The 15,120-nt window shown below is 48.3% G+C and overlaps 1 protein-coding gene across 3 annotated transcripts in view; it reads right to left on the bottom strand.

Annotated features, from left to right (window-relative positions):
• Window positions 1–15,120, bottom strand: part of BUB1 (BUB1 mitotic checkpoint serine/threonine kinase) — a 403,183-nt gene that overhangs the window by 163,612 nt on the left and 224,451 nt on the right. For all 3 annotated transcript variants that reach the window (XM_029594322.1, XM_029594320.1, XM_029594321.1), the window contains one exon: window positions 1,191–1,365. In XM_029594322.1, coding sequence (XP_029450182.1) covers window positions 1,191–1,365 — 175 coding nt within the window. The remainder of the gene's footprint in view (window positions 1–1,190; window positions 1,366–15,120) is intronic.

The raw sequence follows: 15,120 nt of genomic DNA, 5'->3' as shown, positions 1-15,120 counted from the left end.
ACCCACCCGAGATTCTGCAGTAGGTTCTTGACTCTGGTGGTCGCCTGGTGACTTCCCTCTGGAGATTTTGCCTTGATCAGTCAATCGTCCAGGTGCGGGTGTACAAGATTTCCTTTTTTCCTCAGTGTCGCTGCCACTACCACCATGATTTTGGTGAACGTCCGAGGAGCAGTAGCTAGTCCGAAGGGTAGCACCCGAAACTGGAAGTCCATGATCGTGAAGCGTAGTAAGCGCTGGTGGTCGTGATGGACCAGGATGTGCAGATAGGCTTCTGAAAGGTCCAAGGAGGTCAGAAATTCTCCCGGCTGTACTGCTCTTAGGACCGAACGTAGGGTTTTCCATGCGGAAGTGTGGTACCCTCAGGTAGCGGTTGACAGACGAGGTCCAGGATGGGCCGGAACGTTCCCTCTTTCTTGGGGACGATAAAATAGATGGAATAGTGCCCAGTATTTTGTTGGTGCGTGGGCACCGGTATTATAGCCTCTAGGGAGAGCAATTTTGTCAGTGTGGTTTCCATTGCCGTCCTCTTGGAGGGGTAGTGGCAAGGGGATTTCACAAATTTGTCTGGAGGGATGCTGTGGAAGTCCAGATAGTATCCCTCTCAAATGATGGTTAGGACCCACTTGTCCGATGTTATCTTGACCCATCTTTGGTAGAATAGGGCAAGCCTGTTCCCTATGGCTTCTTCCTGTGGATGAGTCTGTTGATTCTCATTGTGGGATGCGGCTGGGGCCTGGACCTGAGTCGGTTCCCCTCTTGTTGTGTTTGTTCCGAAAGGACTGGCCCCTGCCAGTCCCCTCTTCATCTGAGAACCATTGAAGGTGAGCTTGCTCACCTGAGAATATCAGGGGCCTGGCCCTAACCCATTTTAGAGCAATCCAACTGCACCACCAGTGAATCCTACTATCTGCTGAAGGCAGAGTATACTGGGAGTTTCTTTGTGCTGCACCACTTATACATAGTGATGATGATGTCACAGAAAAAGCCTATGTGCTTTGCTCCATCTGCTGGTAGGGGAGACATAACCCACTTGTTTGGACTAGAAATGGAATGAATGGAAATTATATTTTATGTAAAATTTCACTTTTCTCCCTATTCTACCTACCTTGCTCTTCTTGAATAGATCAAAGATGCATACCAGGAAGTTGGAAAGCTCTTAATCTTAATATCTTTAAAAAGACCTCATTTACCTTTATCCTCTAGAACTTGCCATGAATTCACTGATAATTTGTTGAATGGTGTAGAAATAGGTCCAGCAGCAAATGCAAAGTCTCTTGTGCTGTTAGGACTAGGTGCCAGAGTTTTATTACAGCGTACAGCCCATACAGTGCAGTCATCCAAACATTCTACTGTCTGTGCTTCTTCCTACATTAAGGATGCAAAGAAAGCAAATGTTCACTTATAACTCTTTCACTTGTATTAAATGTATCTAAGTAAAAAATGTTATACAAATAGTTCAAACGCTGCATAACCATATTTCAGAACATTTTCATCAACTGTTTATCTATATAAATAAAAATGTAAATGTTCGTTTGTTCAAAATCTTAAATCTCCGAAAGTTCACCGATTGCTTTGAAATTTTGATACGTTTCATTCGATTTCGCACGCGTTTTTATATACCTATATTACATAGAAACATAGAAATGACGGCAGAAGACGACCAAATGGCCCATCCAGTCTGCCCAGCAAGCTTCACACATTTTTTCTCTCATACTTATCTGTTTCTCTTAGCTCTTGGTTCTATTTCCCTTCCACCCCCACCTTTAATGTAGAGAGCAGTGATGGAGCTGCATCCAAGTGAAATATCTAGCTTGATTAGTTAGCTAATTAATTAATTAAACTAATTAAGATAAATAGATGTCACACCTGTGACAGGTAAAAACATGATTTTTTGCAAAAACAGCACCATCTGTTGGACGTAAAAGCAACACATGCTATCTACAATATAAATGGGCTCTGACCGACGGACCGCAAATGTGCAGTAGAGAGCTGCTCTACCGCGCATGTGAGGACCATAGAGCTCTGCGCTACGTGCTGGGTGTCACAGAGGGGAGGAGGAAAGGGTAAAAGAGTCGCCGAGCCAAGCTGTCCACCGCCAGGGAAGGGGGGAGGGAGTAGGGACTGTCGGACAGTTACACACAGGAGGAGGAAAGGGTAAAAGAGTCGCCGAGCCAGTCCGTCCACCGCCGGGAAAGGGGGGGGGAGGGAGTTGGGACGGCCGGAGCAGAGCAAATGCGCATTGTGAAATTAAACCAGACAGAGCCACGGCAACGCGTGGCCGGGTACAGCTAGTTATATTGGAGAGATTACTTACCTGATAATCTCGTTTTCCTTAGTGTAGGCAGATGGACTCAGAAAGAATGGGTATAGTGTGCTCGTGCTAGCAGTTGGAGACGGATATGACATCAGCACGTAGTACATATACCCCTGCAGGAAGTGCAGAAGCTCAGTAATCTTCCTTCCAAAAGCATTATGGATATATGTGTGACTGACCGATTGATTAACTGAACATGATTAACCTGACCGATTGACAGTAGCTGGAGACCGCCAGTGTTCTCAACTGGAAGGCGTCGACACCCAGCAGGGTGGATGCACTATGTAAGGAAACATGGCTTACCTTGAAACGGTGAATCCCCATATATATATATATATATATATATATATATATATATATATATATATATATATACACACATACATACATACATACATACACACACACATACAAATATACATATATATATATATATATATATATATATATACACATATATATATATATATACACATACATACATACAAATATACATATATATATATACACATACATACATACAAATATACATATATATATATATATATATATACATACACACACACATGTATACATATACATATATAGGCAGCGGGGCGGGATGCTGAGTCCATCTGCCTACACTAAGGAAAACGAGATCATCAGGTAAGTAATCTCTCCATTTCCTAGCGTGTAGCAGATGGACTCAGAACGAATGGGATGTACAAAAGCTACTCCTGGACTGGGTGGGAGGCTGCCCGAGGTCCGTTTAGGATTGCCCTTGCAAATGCTGTGTCCTCCCTGGCCTGGACGTCCAGGCGGTAGAATCTGGAAAAGGTATGGATGGAGGACCACTTTGCCGCTCTACATATCTCTGCAGGCGACAGCATCCTAGTTTCTGCCCAGGAGGCCACTTGTGCTCTGGTAGAGTGAGCCTTGACTCGTAGAAGTGGTGGTTTTCCCGCTTCTACGTAGGCCGTCTTGATAACTTCTTTGATCCAGCGAGCAATAGTCGCCCGTGAGGCCGCTTCTCCTTGCCTCTTCCCACTGTGAAGGACGAACAGGTGGTCAGTCTTTTGTACTGTTTCCGACATTTCCAGGTATCTGGACAGCAGCCTGCCGATGTCGAGATGACGCAGTATTCGACCTGCTTCCGATTTCTTCAATCCTTCCATGGTTGGCAAGGATATGGTTTGGTTGAGGTGGAAGTGTGAGACTACTTTGGGTAAAAAGGAAGGAACCGTGTGAAGATGGATAGCCCCTGGGGTGATTCTGAGAAACGGATCGCGGCAGGACAGCGCTTGTAGCTCTGAGATGCGGTGTGCTGAGCATACGGCCAGCAAGAACACCATTTTCAAGGTTAACAAACGGAGGGACAGGCCTCGGAGGGGTCTGAAGGTGGGTCCCGCTAAGAATTCCAAAACTAGGTTGAGGTTCCACAGGGGCACTGGCCATTTCAGTGGCGGGCGAATGTGTTTGACTCCTTTCAGGAAACGTGAAACGTCTGGGTGTGTGGCAATGCTGTTGCCGTCACACCTGGGGCCGTAGCAGGATAGCGCTGCCACCTGAACCTTGATTGAATTGAGGGACAGACCCTTCTGAAGCCCATCCTGCAGGAAATCCAAAATGATGGGGATTTTAGCGGCATGTGGATTGGTGCTGCGAGTTTCGCACCAGGCTTCAAATACTCTCCAGATCGTTATATAAGTTAGTGATGTGGAGAACTTGCGTGCTCGGAGGAGTGTATCTATTACCGCCCCCGAGTATCCCCTTTTCCTCAGTCGAGCCCTCTCAATGGCCAGACCATAAGATAGAATTGAGCTGGATCCTCGTGGAGGATGGGACCTTGTCGCAGCAGGTCCCTGTGAGGAGGCAGGGGTAGAGGATCCCCTGCCAGTAGTCTTCTCATGTCTGCGTACCAGGGACTTCTTGGCCAGTCTGGGGCCACCAGAAGAACTAGGCCTCTGTGCCGCTGAATCTTGTGTATAATGGCGCCCAGCAGGGGCCATGGGGGAAAGGCATATAGCAGGATCCCGAGGCCATGGCTGCACCAGGGCGTCGATCCCGTGGGATAGAGGATCTCGCCTGCGACTGAAGTATCTGGGTACTTGAGCGTTGGACCTGTCCGCTAGTAGGTCCATGCCCGGAGTCCCCCACTGATCTCGTTCAAAATTCTTCAGGAATTCTCCATATTTTCCAGGTTTTTTTTAAATAAATCATATCAGATTGAACCAGCTTATGCTGCACATTCTCCACAATTGAAATCCGTGATTCCAAATCATCCAGTTTTAACCCATAAGTAGCAACTTGACCTTCTGTAGTTAAAACATGGTGGTTAGTATCCAAGGATATAGCAATTAAAGTAGCAATAGCAGTTTCCAGAGACACCAAAGCATTCCATACAGAATCTAAAGTTATCACTGGGTTTTTTCAAGAATAGGTTTAAAAATCGGGCGTACCTTGGAGTTTATCACCTTCACTTACAGGGTTATTGTTGCCTTCCTCTGTTCCAAGAATTATTGTGGAGACGGGGAGGCCCATGGAATCCCTCTCACGTGGATTCTCCAAAGGTGATACCACCACGGTATCCCTTCTTGGGGTCTCAGTTCTAACCTCTCCTCCTTATCCCATATCTTGAAGCGTTGACTGAGCTGCAAAAATGTTGGAAAACGCAGTGTATGGGGGTAAAGATACTGTATGCGCACCTTATGCTAAAGTTTATCATGAAAGGGTGGTCTTGCGCACGCATTCTAAATTCCTGCCTATGGTGGTGACAGACTTCCATCTTAGACTAGTCTATCGTTCTGCAACTTTTTTCCAGGCTCCATTCGCACCAAGGAGAACAAGCACTGCCTAGTTTGGACTTCAAGCAAGACTTAGCCTTCTATCTGGAGCAGACAGAAGTCCATAGACAGTTCACCCAACTTTTTATTTCTTTTTATAAGTGTAGGATGGGAGTTAATGTTGCCACATAGACACTATCTAATTGGCTAGCAGATTGCATCTCCTTCTGTTATGCCCAGGCAGGATTGCATCTTTAGGGTCATGTCAAGGCTCATTCTGTTAGAGCCATGGCAATGTCTGTGGCCCTCTTGCGAGCAGTTCCCATGGAGAAGACCTACAAGGCGTTCTCTCCACACATTTGCATCTCACTATTGCCTGGATAGGGATGGCGGACATGATTTGGAATCTCTTTGAGGCGTAACATAAGAACATGCCATACTGGGTCAGACCAAGGGTCCATCAAGCCCAGCATCCTGTTTCCAACAGTGGCCAATCCAGGCCATAAGAACCTGGCAAGTATCCAAAAACTAAGTCTATTTCATGTTACCGTTGCTAGTAATAGCAGTGGCTATTTTCTAAGTCAACTTAATTAATAGCAGGTAATGGACGTCTCCTCCAAGAACTTATTTATTTATTTAGAGATTCTTATATACCGCGGTACGTATAGTTATACATCACCTCGGTTTACAGTAAACAATAAATTAGCAACAGGCTTTACATACAACAAGATACAACTTATCCAAGCCCAGCTACACTAACTGCACCAACCACATCCTCTGGCAACAAATTCCAGAGTTTAATTGTGCATTGAGTGAAAAAGAACTTTTTCAGATTAGATTTAAATGTGCCACATGCTAACTTCATGGAGTGTCCCCTAGTCCTTCTATTATCCGAAAGAGTAAATAACCGATTCACTTTTACCTGTTCTAGACCTCTCATGATTTTAAATACCTCTATCATATCCCCCTCAGCCATCTCTTCTCCAAGCTGAATAGTCCTAATCTCTTTAGTCTTTCCTCATAGAGGAGCTTTTCCATCTCCTTTATCATTTTGGTCACCCTTCTCTGTATCTTCTCCATCACAACTATATGTTTGAGAAGCGGTGACCAGAACTGTACACAGTATTCAAGGTGCAGTCTCACCATGGAGCGGTACAGAGGCATTATGACATTTTCCGTTTTATTCACCATTCCCTTTCTAATAATTCCCAACATTGTTTGCTTTTTTGCCTGCTGCAGCACACTGAACCAATGATTTCAATGTATTATCCACTATGACGCCTAGATCTCTTTCCTGGGTGGTAGCTCCTAATATGGAATCTAACATCGTGTAACTATAGCATGAGTTATTTTTCCCTCTCCCTGCCTAGTGCCCATTGTTTGTGTTCAGGCTGTCTCTCCCTCTGTTACCAACAGCACTGTTGTGCATGTTGGCACCTGCTTGGTGTCTGTTGGCCCCCTTTTGTTTTGGGGAGCAGCTTGTAGCTAGGATCTCCAATTCTGCTTGTCCTTGGAGAAAGCATAGGTGTTCTCCAAGGACAGCAGGATGTTAGTCTTCACAAAACCCGGCCACCACCCTGCGGAGTTGGGTTTTTCCTATTTTTATTTTTTATCATAATTCTCTGTTACGAGACTGAAGAGGGACCCCCACCATGGATGCCTGGTATAGGGCATGCTGGGCATACTCAGTATGCCAAGTCAAAGTTCTGGAAACTTTGACAGAAGTTTTCCATGCCAGGCTCCATCTGATGATGTCGCCCACGTGTGAGAACTAGCATCCTGCTGTCTTTGGAAATCACCTGTTATAGGTAAACAACTCTACTTCATGTTGTATGGTACCATGATGATGTACAGTCCTGCTCAAGCTTCTATATCAGCACAAATGTTTCCCACTGTTATGTAATTATCTTGATGTTAAAAGAAAACTATTTCTGAGTAAATTTCAGTACAATCTACAGTGACTTCAAGTAATTTTTGATTTATATATATATTATATTATTTATTATTTTATTTATTTTATTATTTTATTTATTTATTTTTATTTTTTTTTCCTAGCGTGTAGCAGATGGACTCAGAACGAATGGGTATATTGTGCTCGTGCTAGCAGTTGGAGATGGATCCGACGTCAGCACGTAGTACATATACCCCTGCAGGAAGTGCAGAAGCTCAGTAATTTCCGTCTCCAAAGCAGTTTGGAGCTATCTCATGCTCGCTGAGCGTTCTTCCAAATTCTAACGATTAAATTCACAGACGAATCCTACCTGAACACGAGCCCAGCACTCCTGCGGTGATACCCTCGGGTCCCTCCCCCAGTTGAGTTTCCCGAGGTGATTTCCGTGGTCCCTCGGAGGTGTGAGCCTCGGTCCGGTGGCCGAATCGTGGCGGGGACCTAGCCCCCGAGTGAGAAGAGCTCGGGCGCGGCATAGAGGCAGCCTCGGTCCCGATCAATTCGCGGTGAGGACTTGGCCCCCGAGCGAGACGAGTTCGGGCGCGGCTTAGAGGCAGCGGGTGCACTTCCTCGAGCGCGGCGGTGACGGTAATCACCCTCTCCCCCCGCAGCCGGAGACCGCCCGGGTCGCAGCCGGGAAGCGCCAAAATCAGGTAAGGCGTACATCTTTACTTTTGCTGGTCTCCAAAGAGCGAGGATTAGCGGGCTCTGCCTACGTGGAAGCCCGCCATTTTGCCTGCCTGCTCGCCATCTGCCCTGGTTCGCCGCCTCGATCTAGTGTTCAGACCAGACTAAGCGCTCAGGCAACGGGCGCGTATGTTAGGCGCCCGAAAGTAGATGGGCGCACGTTGATAGGCGCACATTAATCAGCACACATCTTCGCGCATATTACAAGGCGCATACTTTCGGCTGGGAGCACACCGGCGCATAGAGATAACAGACGCGATGGAGCATATGAGAGCCCATGCGTCCACAGAGCCGGCACCTCCAGAATCAGGCATAAGAGCTCTAGGCCTCTGCTCAGCATGCCACCTCAGAGCCACACAGAGCGAGGAAGCAGACTCCCTATGTGCCCAATGTGAGGAGGCCCTGGGAGTTCCAGGCCAGGGCCGGTCCCAGCCCAGATTGATTGCCAGTTCCTCAGGGAACACCCCGGACCTAGCAGGCCGAGTTGAGCAGCCGGGGAACCCTAGAGACCTGGTGCCCCTAAGGCTAGACCCTGCTTCGCTCTCCTGGGTGGAATTATTCAAGGGGATTCACGCCTTTGTCAAAATGCAGTCTGATCCCCGAATGGACCCATACGTTCCGGATGACCCTGCCCCTGGACCCTCTAGACCTAGGCACGGCCACCCGCCACCCGGAAGCCCCACTTATGGGGATTCAGATTGCTCTGAGGAAGAAGGTGTGCTCCCCAAGCATGGAGAACTTCCCTCGGGGATAGAGCCGTATCGAACCATGAGACGCTTCTTTCTTAAGGAGGATCTCCCAGACCTGGTCTCTCAATGCCTATCGGAGCTGGCTATCCCGGGCCAAGGCACCCCAGGGGAACCTAGAATGAACCCCCTGCTAGAGGGCCTTCGTCAGACGGCTCACCATTTTCCCCTCCTTCAAGCAGCACAGCAGCTAATCGATCTGGAATGGAATGCACCAGAGGCCTCATTCAAAGGGGGTCGGGCCTTGTCTAGCATGTACCCCCTGGACCCGGCAACCAAGGAGCTGCTGGCGTGCCCCGAGGTAGACGCCATAGTTTGCGCAATTGTAAAGCGCACCACCATTCCAGTGGAGGGAGGGGCGGCCCTCAAGGATGCACATGACTGGCGCCTGGACGCCATTCTGAAACAAGTCTTCAAGGTGGCAGCCATGTCCCTACAAATCGCGACCTGCTGCACCGTGGTGATACGTTCCTGTTTATCACAAGCCAGGAACACCACCCCGGGAGAAAAAATGAAATCAGCTCTCTCATTCCTCACTGACGCTGCTTCCGACTTAGTTCGTACGGCAGCCAAGGGAGTATCATCCTCAGTGGCAGCCAGGAGACAGCTCTGGCTACGAAATTGGTCGGCCGACTCCTCCAAGACGTGCCTTACAAGAATGCCCTTTAAGGGATCCCTCCTGTTCGGCAGCGACCTCGAGAAACTGGCTAACAAATGGGGCGCCTCTCCATTACCCCGTCTACCGGAAGACAAGTCAAGGAGGAACCAGTGCCCTTTTTCCTAGGCCATCCAGAGGTAGAAGCTCTCAACGCTTCAACCCCTACAGGACTAGCTACCAAGCACCTCGTTCTCAGACCAGGAACCAGTCCTTTCGGACCAGGCACAACAAGAGGGGAACCGGCTCGGGTTCGGGTCCCGGCCGCACCCCACAATGAGAATCAGCCGACCCATCTGGGGGAAGAAGCGTCACTCAGGAAGGAAGGAATTCTTGTCCATCCCTACCTAGACGATTGGCTGATCAGGGCAAAGTCACCGGAGGAGAGCCACCGGGCAACCAACAGAGTTATATCTCTTCTGGAAAGTCTAGGATGGTTAGTCAACACAAACAAGAGTTCCCTACAGCCTTCACAGTCACTGGAATACCTAGGAGTCCGATTCGACACCCAGGGAGACAAAGTCAGCCTGATAGCAGATGGGAGATGGAAACAGATTTCAAAGTTGATGTCAGCCTACATATACCCATGCAGAAGCTTAGCTCTTCAGTATTCTGATCTTAGATCTGTTTTACAGTGTCTTATATTCGCAAATCTCGATTATTGCAATGCTTTGCTTCTTGGATTGCCACAGTCCAGAATCCGCCCCTTGCAGGTCCTGCAGAATGCTGCAGCACGGATTTTGACCGGTCAGAGAAAATGTAACCACATTACACCAACACTGATTAAACTGCATTGGCTTCCAGTTCAATATCGAATCCAGTATAAAGCGGCTTGCATAATCCATAATGTTATTTATGGCGAACATACTGAGTGGTTGAACACATCAATACGTCTTCACGTACCTCAAAGAGACTTGCGATCGGCAGACAAAGGACTTCTTTCAATCCCTACCATCAAATCAGCTAGATTATCCCATGTAAGGGAGCGTGTTATATCCATCGCAGGAACAAAAGTCTGGAACTCTTTACCTACCTCATTGAGACTTACTACCGAAAAAAAGCAAGTCAAAGCAGAACTAAAGACCTGGCTGTTTAAATGCGCATTTGAAGAGTATGAATCAGTTAACCAGCACTGTCAGAAATAAGCAACATAGTATAAGCATGCTTTATCTGTAAACCATCTTGAGGAGTTACCCTTTTTATTCTATTAGTACGTCATTTAGTTTAATATGTTTTTATATTAATGTTTTATGACTGTTTATTTGATTAATTATTATGAGTTTTATCTTAACAGCTAATTTATTCTTTTACTCTATATAGTTTTTAGCTGTTACTATTTTATGAATATTGTATTTCTGATTTTGTTTATGCTGTGTAAACCGATGTGAAGGCTTGTCCGATGTGTCGGTATATAAAATTTAATAAACCATTAAGCCATTATTCTCCTCGAAAAGCAATTGTGGATATATGTGTGCTCTGATAATCAAGTTATCCAAGTTAATCAAGTTAACTTGATCAACTAGGACTGGTTCAACTGATTCCCAATTGGAGACCGCCAGTGCACTCAACCCGATAATGCCGACACCCGGCAATTATGGGTGTCTCGAATAGGGTAATACCTGGCTTACCCGTTCTTGTCTTGTTCTCGGGGCTTGTCACCCGAGGTTCCCGGATTCCGGGGCAGCCGTGGACGGGTTGCTGAGTCCATCTGTCTACACTAAGGAAAACGAAATTATCAGGTAAAAAATTTCTCCATTTCCTAGTGTGTAGCCATATGGACTCAGGACCAATGGGATGTACAAAAGCTACTCCCGAACCAGGCGGGAGGCTGCCTGTGGCCCACTTAGTACTTTCCTTGCAAAGGTTGTGTCCTCCTTGGCCTGCACATCCAGGCGGTAGAACCTGGAGTAGGTATGTATGGAGGACCACATCGCCACCTAACAGATCTCGGCAGGTGACAGCATCTTGGTTTCTGCCCAGGACACTGCCTGGGCCCTTGTAGAATGGGCCTTGAGTTGTAGAGGTGGAGGCTTCCCTGCCTCTACATAAGTCGCCTTGATTACTTCTTTGATCCAGCAGGCTATGGTTGCCCACGAGGCCGCTTCCCCCTGTTTCTTCCTGCTGTGAAGGACGAACAGATGATCCGTCTTTTGTACCGATTCCGATCTTTCCAGGTATTGGACTAGGAGTCTGCCAACGTTAAGATGGTGAAGGCGTGAGTCTTCCGAGTCCTTATGTTCATCTGGAGATGGTAGCGAGATGGTTTGGTTTAGATGAAAATGAGAAACCACCTTCGGAAGAAGAGAGGGAACAGTGCGAAGCTGTAAGGATCCCGGTATAAGCCTGGGGAACAGTTCCCGACAGGATAGTGCTTGAAGCTCGGAGATACGACAGGTTGAACATATTTCCACTAGGAATGCAGTCTTCAAGGTCAGGAGCCGTAGTGACAGACCGCGTGTAGGTCTGAAGAAAGCTCCCGCTAGGAAGTCTAGTACTAGATTGAGATTCCATAGGGGCACCGGCCACTTTAATGGTGGTCTGATTTGGTTGACCCCTCTCAGGAAGTGGGAAACATCTGGATGGGTTGATAGACTGATGCTGTCCATGTTGGCTCTGAAGCAGGCCAGCGCAGCCACCTGAACCTTGAGGAAGTTGAAAGACAACCCCCTTCCTTCAAGCCGTCCTGCAGAAATTCCAGGATCATGGGGATTTTGACTGTCCGAAGTATCTTGCGGTCCTCACACTAGGCTTTGAGTACTCTCCATATTCGTATGTAAGTTAAAGACGTGGAGAACTTGTGTGCTCTGAGCAAGGTGTCAATCACTGCTTTAGAATATTCGCTCTTCTTCAGGCGAGTTCTCTCAATGGCCAGACTGCAAGAGAGAATAGTCTTTGTGGAGGATCGGTCCTTGCCGGAGAAGGTCCCTGCGTAGAAGTAGGCACAGAGGGTTCCCCACAAGACGTCTTCGCATGTCTGCGTACCATGGCCTTCTTGGCCAGTCCGGGGCCACTAGACGCACTAGTCCCCTGTGGTGTTCTATCTTGCAGATGATCATGCCCAGTAGTGGCCATGGGGGAAAGGCGTACAGCAGGTCTTCCTGTGGCCAGGAGCGCTGGTTTCTTTTGTTCCTGTCCTCCGGTACACGAGGTACTGGGGATTCGACCCATTTCTTCGCTAACTTCTCCAATTCGCTTCCGAACAAGAGGGATCCTTTAAAAGGCATCCTAGTGAGGTTCGCTTTGGAGGTCGCGTCGGATGACCAGTTTTGGAGCCATAGTTGTCTTCTGGCTGCCACTATGGAGGAGACACCCTGGCTGAGGTGCACACTAAGTCTGAGGTAGCATCCGTGAGGAAGAATATCAGTGGTTCCAGTGTTTCACCGGACGTAGTTGAGTCTCTGGAGAGGAGCAAGCAGGCACATGTTACTACGGTGCAGCAGGAATCAATCTGCAGGGTCATTGCTGCAACATCAGAGGACTGTTTAAGGATGGCCTCCTGACATCTGTCTTGGGCATCCTTGAGTGCTGCTCCTCTTTCGACTGGGATGGTCATGCACTGTGAGATGGCGCAGACCATGGCGTCTACTTTTCGGAACCATAGGAGTTCCTTGGCCATGGGTTCCAGAGAGTATAGGGCTTCTAAGGCCCATCTTCCTTTGAAGCTTGCCTCCAGGGCATTCCATTCCAGGTCAATCAGTTGATGTATGGCCTGCAACATTGGGAAAAAGCATGAGGCCTGAGGAGGGACACCAGGATGGGGTTAGTCTTTGGCTCCGCTGTGGTACCCGTGCCTGGAATGGCCAGCGTCTTCAGGGTCAAAGAAATGAGAGCTGGTAACTTGTCTTTGGAGAAGAATCGCAGCATAGTTCGGTATGGTTCCATCCCCTTCCTCCAGAGAGACAGTCTTGTCCCCTGAGGTGTCTGTAATGCCTGTAGGGAGGCTCTTGCTTATGTGTGGCACGTCTCAAGAAGTCCGAGAGGTGCTTGGAAGATCTTGTGCTTCTGGTGGAGACTGGGACTGTGTCGCCGGCGGTACCGATTGTGCCTGAACGAAGGTTTGCAGCCCTTTGAAGAATCCCACCCAGGAAAAGGTCCCCGGGTCCATATTGAATCCCAGCGGGTTTATGGTGGAAGCCACCGAGGTGCCTTCCTGTGTAAGCGCCGAGTCGGAGATACAGAGGTCCGGGGTACTATGGTTAGTGGATCTGGAACCCTCGCTTAGGTTCCCTCTGAGCCTCTTCGCACTGCTAACATAGGGCGGAGGCCACTTCAGGTTGCGCAGCTCTCAGGTGGGAGGCTGGGCAGAGGGCTTGTCCCTTGGTCGTCTTGGCTGGCGGTGTCATGATTTGTGCTTGTGGAGTGACTCAAAAGTCATCTGTGCACGTTGGTATGCGTGCCAGAAGTCTTAGTTGTGTGCTCCGGGTGCGCCGATGATGTGAGTGCGGGATGCGCATGCAGGCTACCACTTTCTTTGCACGGGCTTCTTCATGCGCTCGGCCCATTTATGCAGGCCACTGTGTGCACGGCAACGTTGTGAGCATCGCTGTGTGCGCGCACGGCACCTTTGTGCATGCCGCTGTGCGCACAAGTTGGTTGTGTGCCTGGCTCGCCGCTGTGTGCACGGCTCAGTTCTGCGGACAATACGGCAGACAAGGGGGGGGGAAATGGCGCAGACGACCACGCGGGCAAGATGGCGACCCCTCCTGGAGGGTCTCCACATGTGTAGACCCTCGCACCGGATCGTGGTCTAGCTTGGACGGAGCTGCGCAACCCGATTTAACAGACGCCGGAAGGGACGATCTGTGCGGCTATTCGAGCCTCGGAGACCGGAGACTTAAAAAAGAGGTTTCTACCTTACCTGGTCTCGGCGTTTCCCGGTCTAATGCCGGGTGGTCTCCGGCTGCGGTGGGAGAAGGCGTTACCTTCACCGACGCACTCTATTCTGCACCCACTGCCTCTAAGCCACACTGGGGCTCTCCATGCCAGGAGCCGGCTACCGGACCGAAGCTTACCTCTGAGGGATCTCGGAAATCACCTCAGGAATTCTCGACTGGGTGAGGGACCCTTAGGTATCACCGCAGGAGAGCGGGGTTCATTTTCGAGGTAAATTTTCTTTCTTCTGTGTTTTAAAATTGCCGACACTATTCTAGTGCGTGGAAATGTCCCTATCTGCTTTAGGAGACTGAGAAATACTGAAGAGCTAAGCTTCCTGCACGGGTATATGTAGGCTGACGTCAGCTTTGAAATCTGACTCCATCTCCCATCTGCTATCAGTACACTATACCCACTGGTCCTGAGTCCATCTGGCTACACGCGAGGAAAACAGACATTAATGTGTCGTGGTACATGTGGGCACCAATGATATAGGAAAATCTGGGAGGGAGGTTCTAGAAGCCAAATTTAAGCTCTTAGATAGAAAGCTTAAATCCAGAACCTCTGGTAGTATTCTCTGAAATGCTCCCTGTTCCACATGCAGGTCCCCAGATGCAGGCAGAGCTCTGGAGTCTCAATGCGTGGCTGAGATGATGGTGCAAGGAGGAGGGATTCAGTTTTGTAAGGAATTGGGGAACCTTTTGGGGAAGGGGGGAGTCTTTTCTGAAGGCATGGGCTCCACCTTAACCAGGGTGGAATCAGACTGCTGGCACTAACCTTTAAAAAGGAGATAGAGCAGCTTTTAAACTAGAACAAAGGGGAAAGCCAACAGTCGCTCAGCAGCGCATGGTTCAGAAGGAGGTATCTTCAAAGGATATTAATGATGCATTAGAATTAGGGCATCCCAACAGTGAGGTTCCAATAATAAGTAAAGTAGTCCAAGTGCCTGTAATTAAAAACTTACCTGAGCTAAAAAATGCCAATTTATTCCTATCAATTATAAAGCAGAATGAAAATACAAACAAAAAACTCACTTTGAAATCTTTGTATACTAATGCCAGAAGTCTAAGAAGTAAGATGGGAGAATTAGAATGTACAGCAGTGAATGATGACAGACAACTGGCATCTCAGAGACA

This window comes from Rhinatrema bivittatum, chromosome 3 (genome assembly GCF_901001135.1).
Source record: "Rhinatrema bivittatum chromosome 3, aRhiBiv1.1, whole genome shotgun sequence".
Lineage (NCBI taxonomy): Eukaryota > Metazoa > Chordata > Amphibia > Gymnophiona > Rhinatrematidae > Rhinatrema > Rhinatrema bivittatum.
The sequence above is the reverse complement of the archived record's forward strand: the minus strand, read 5'-3'. Positions and strand labels throughout refer to the sequence as shown.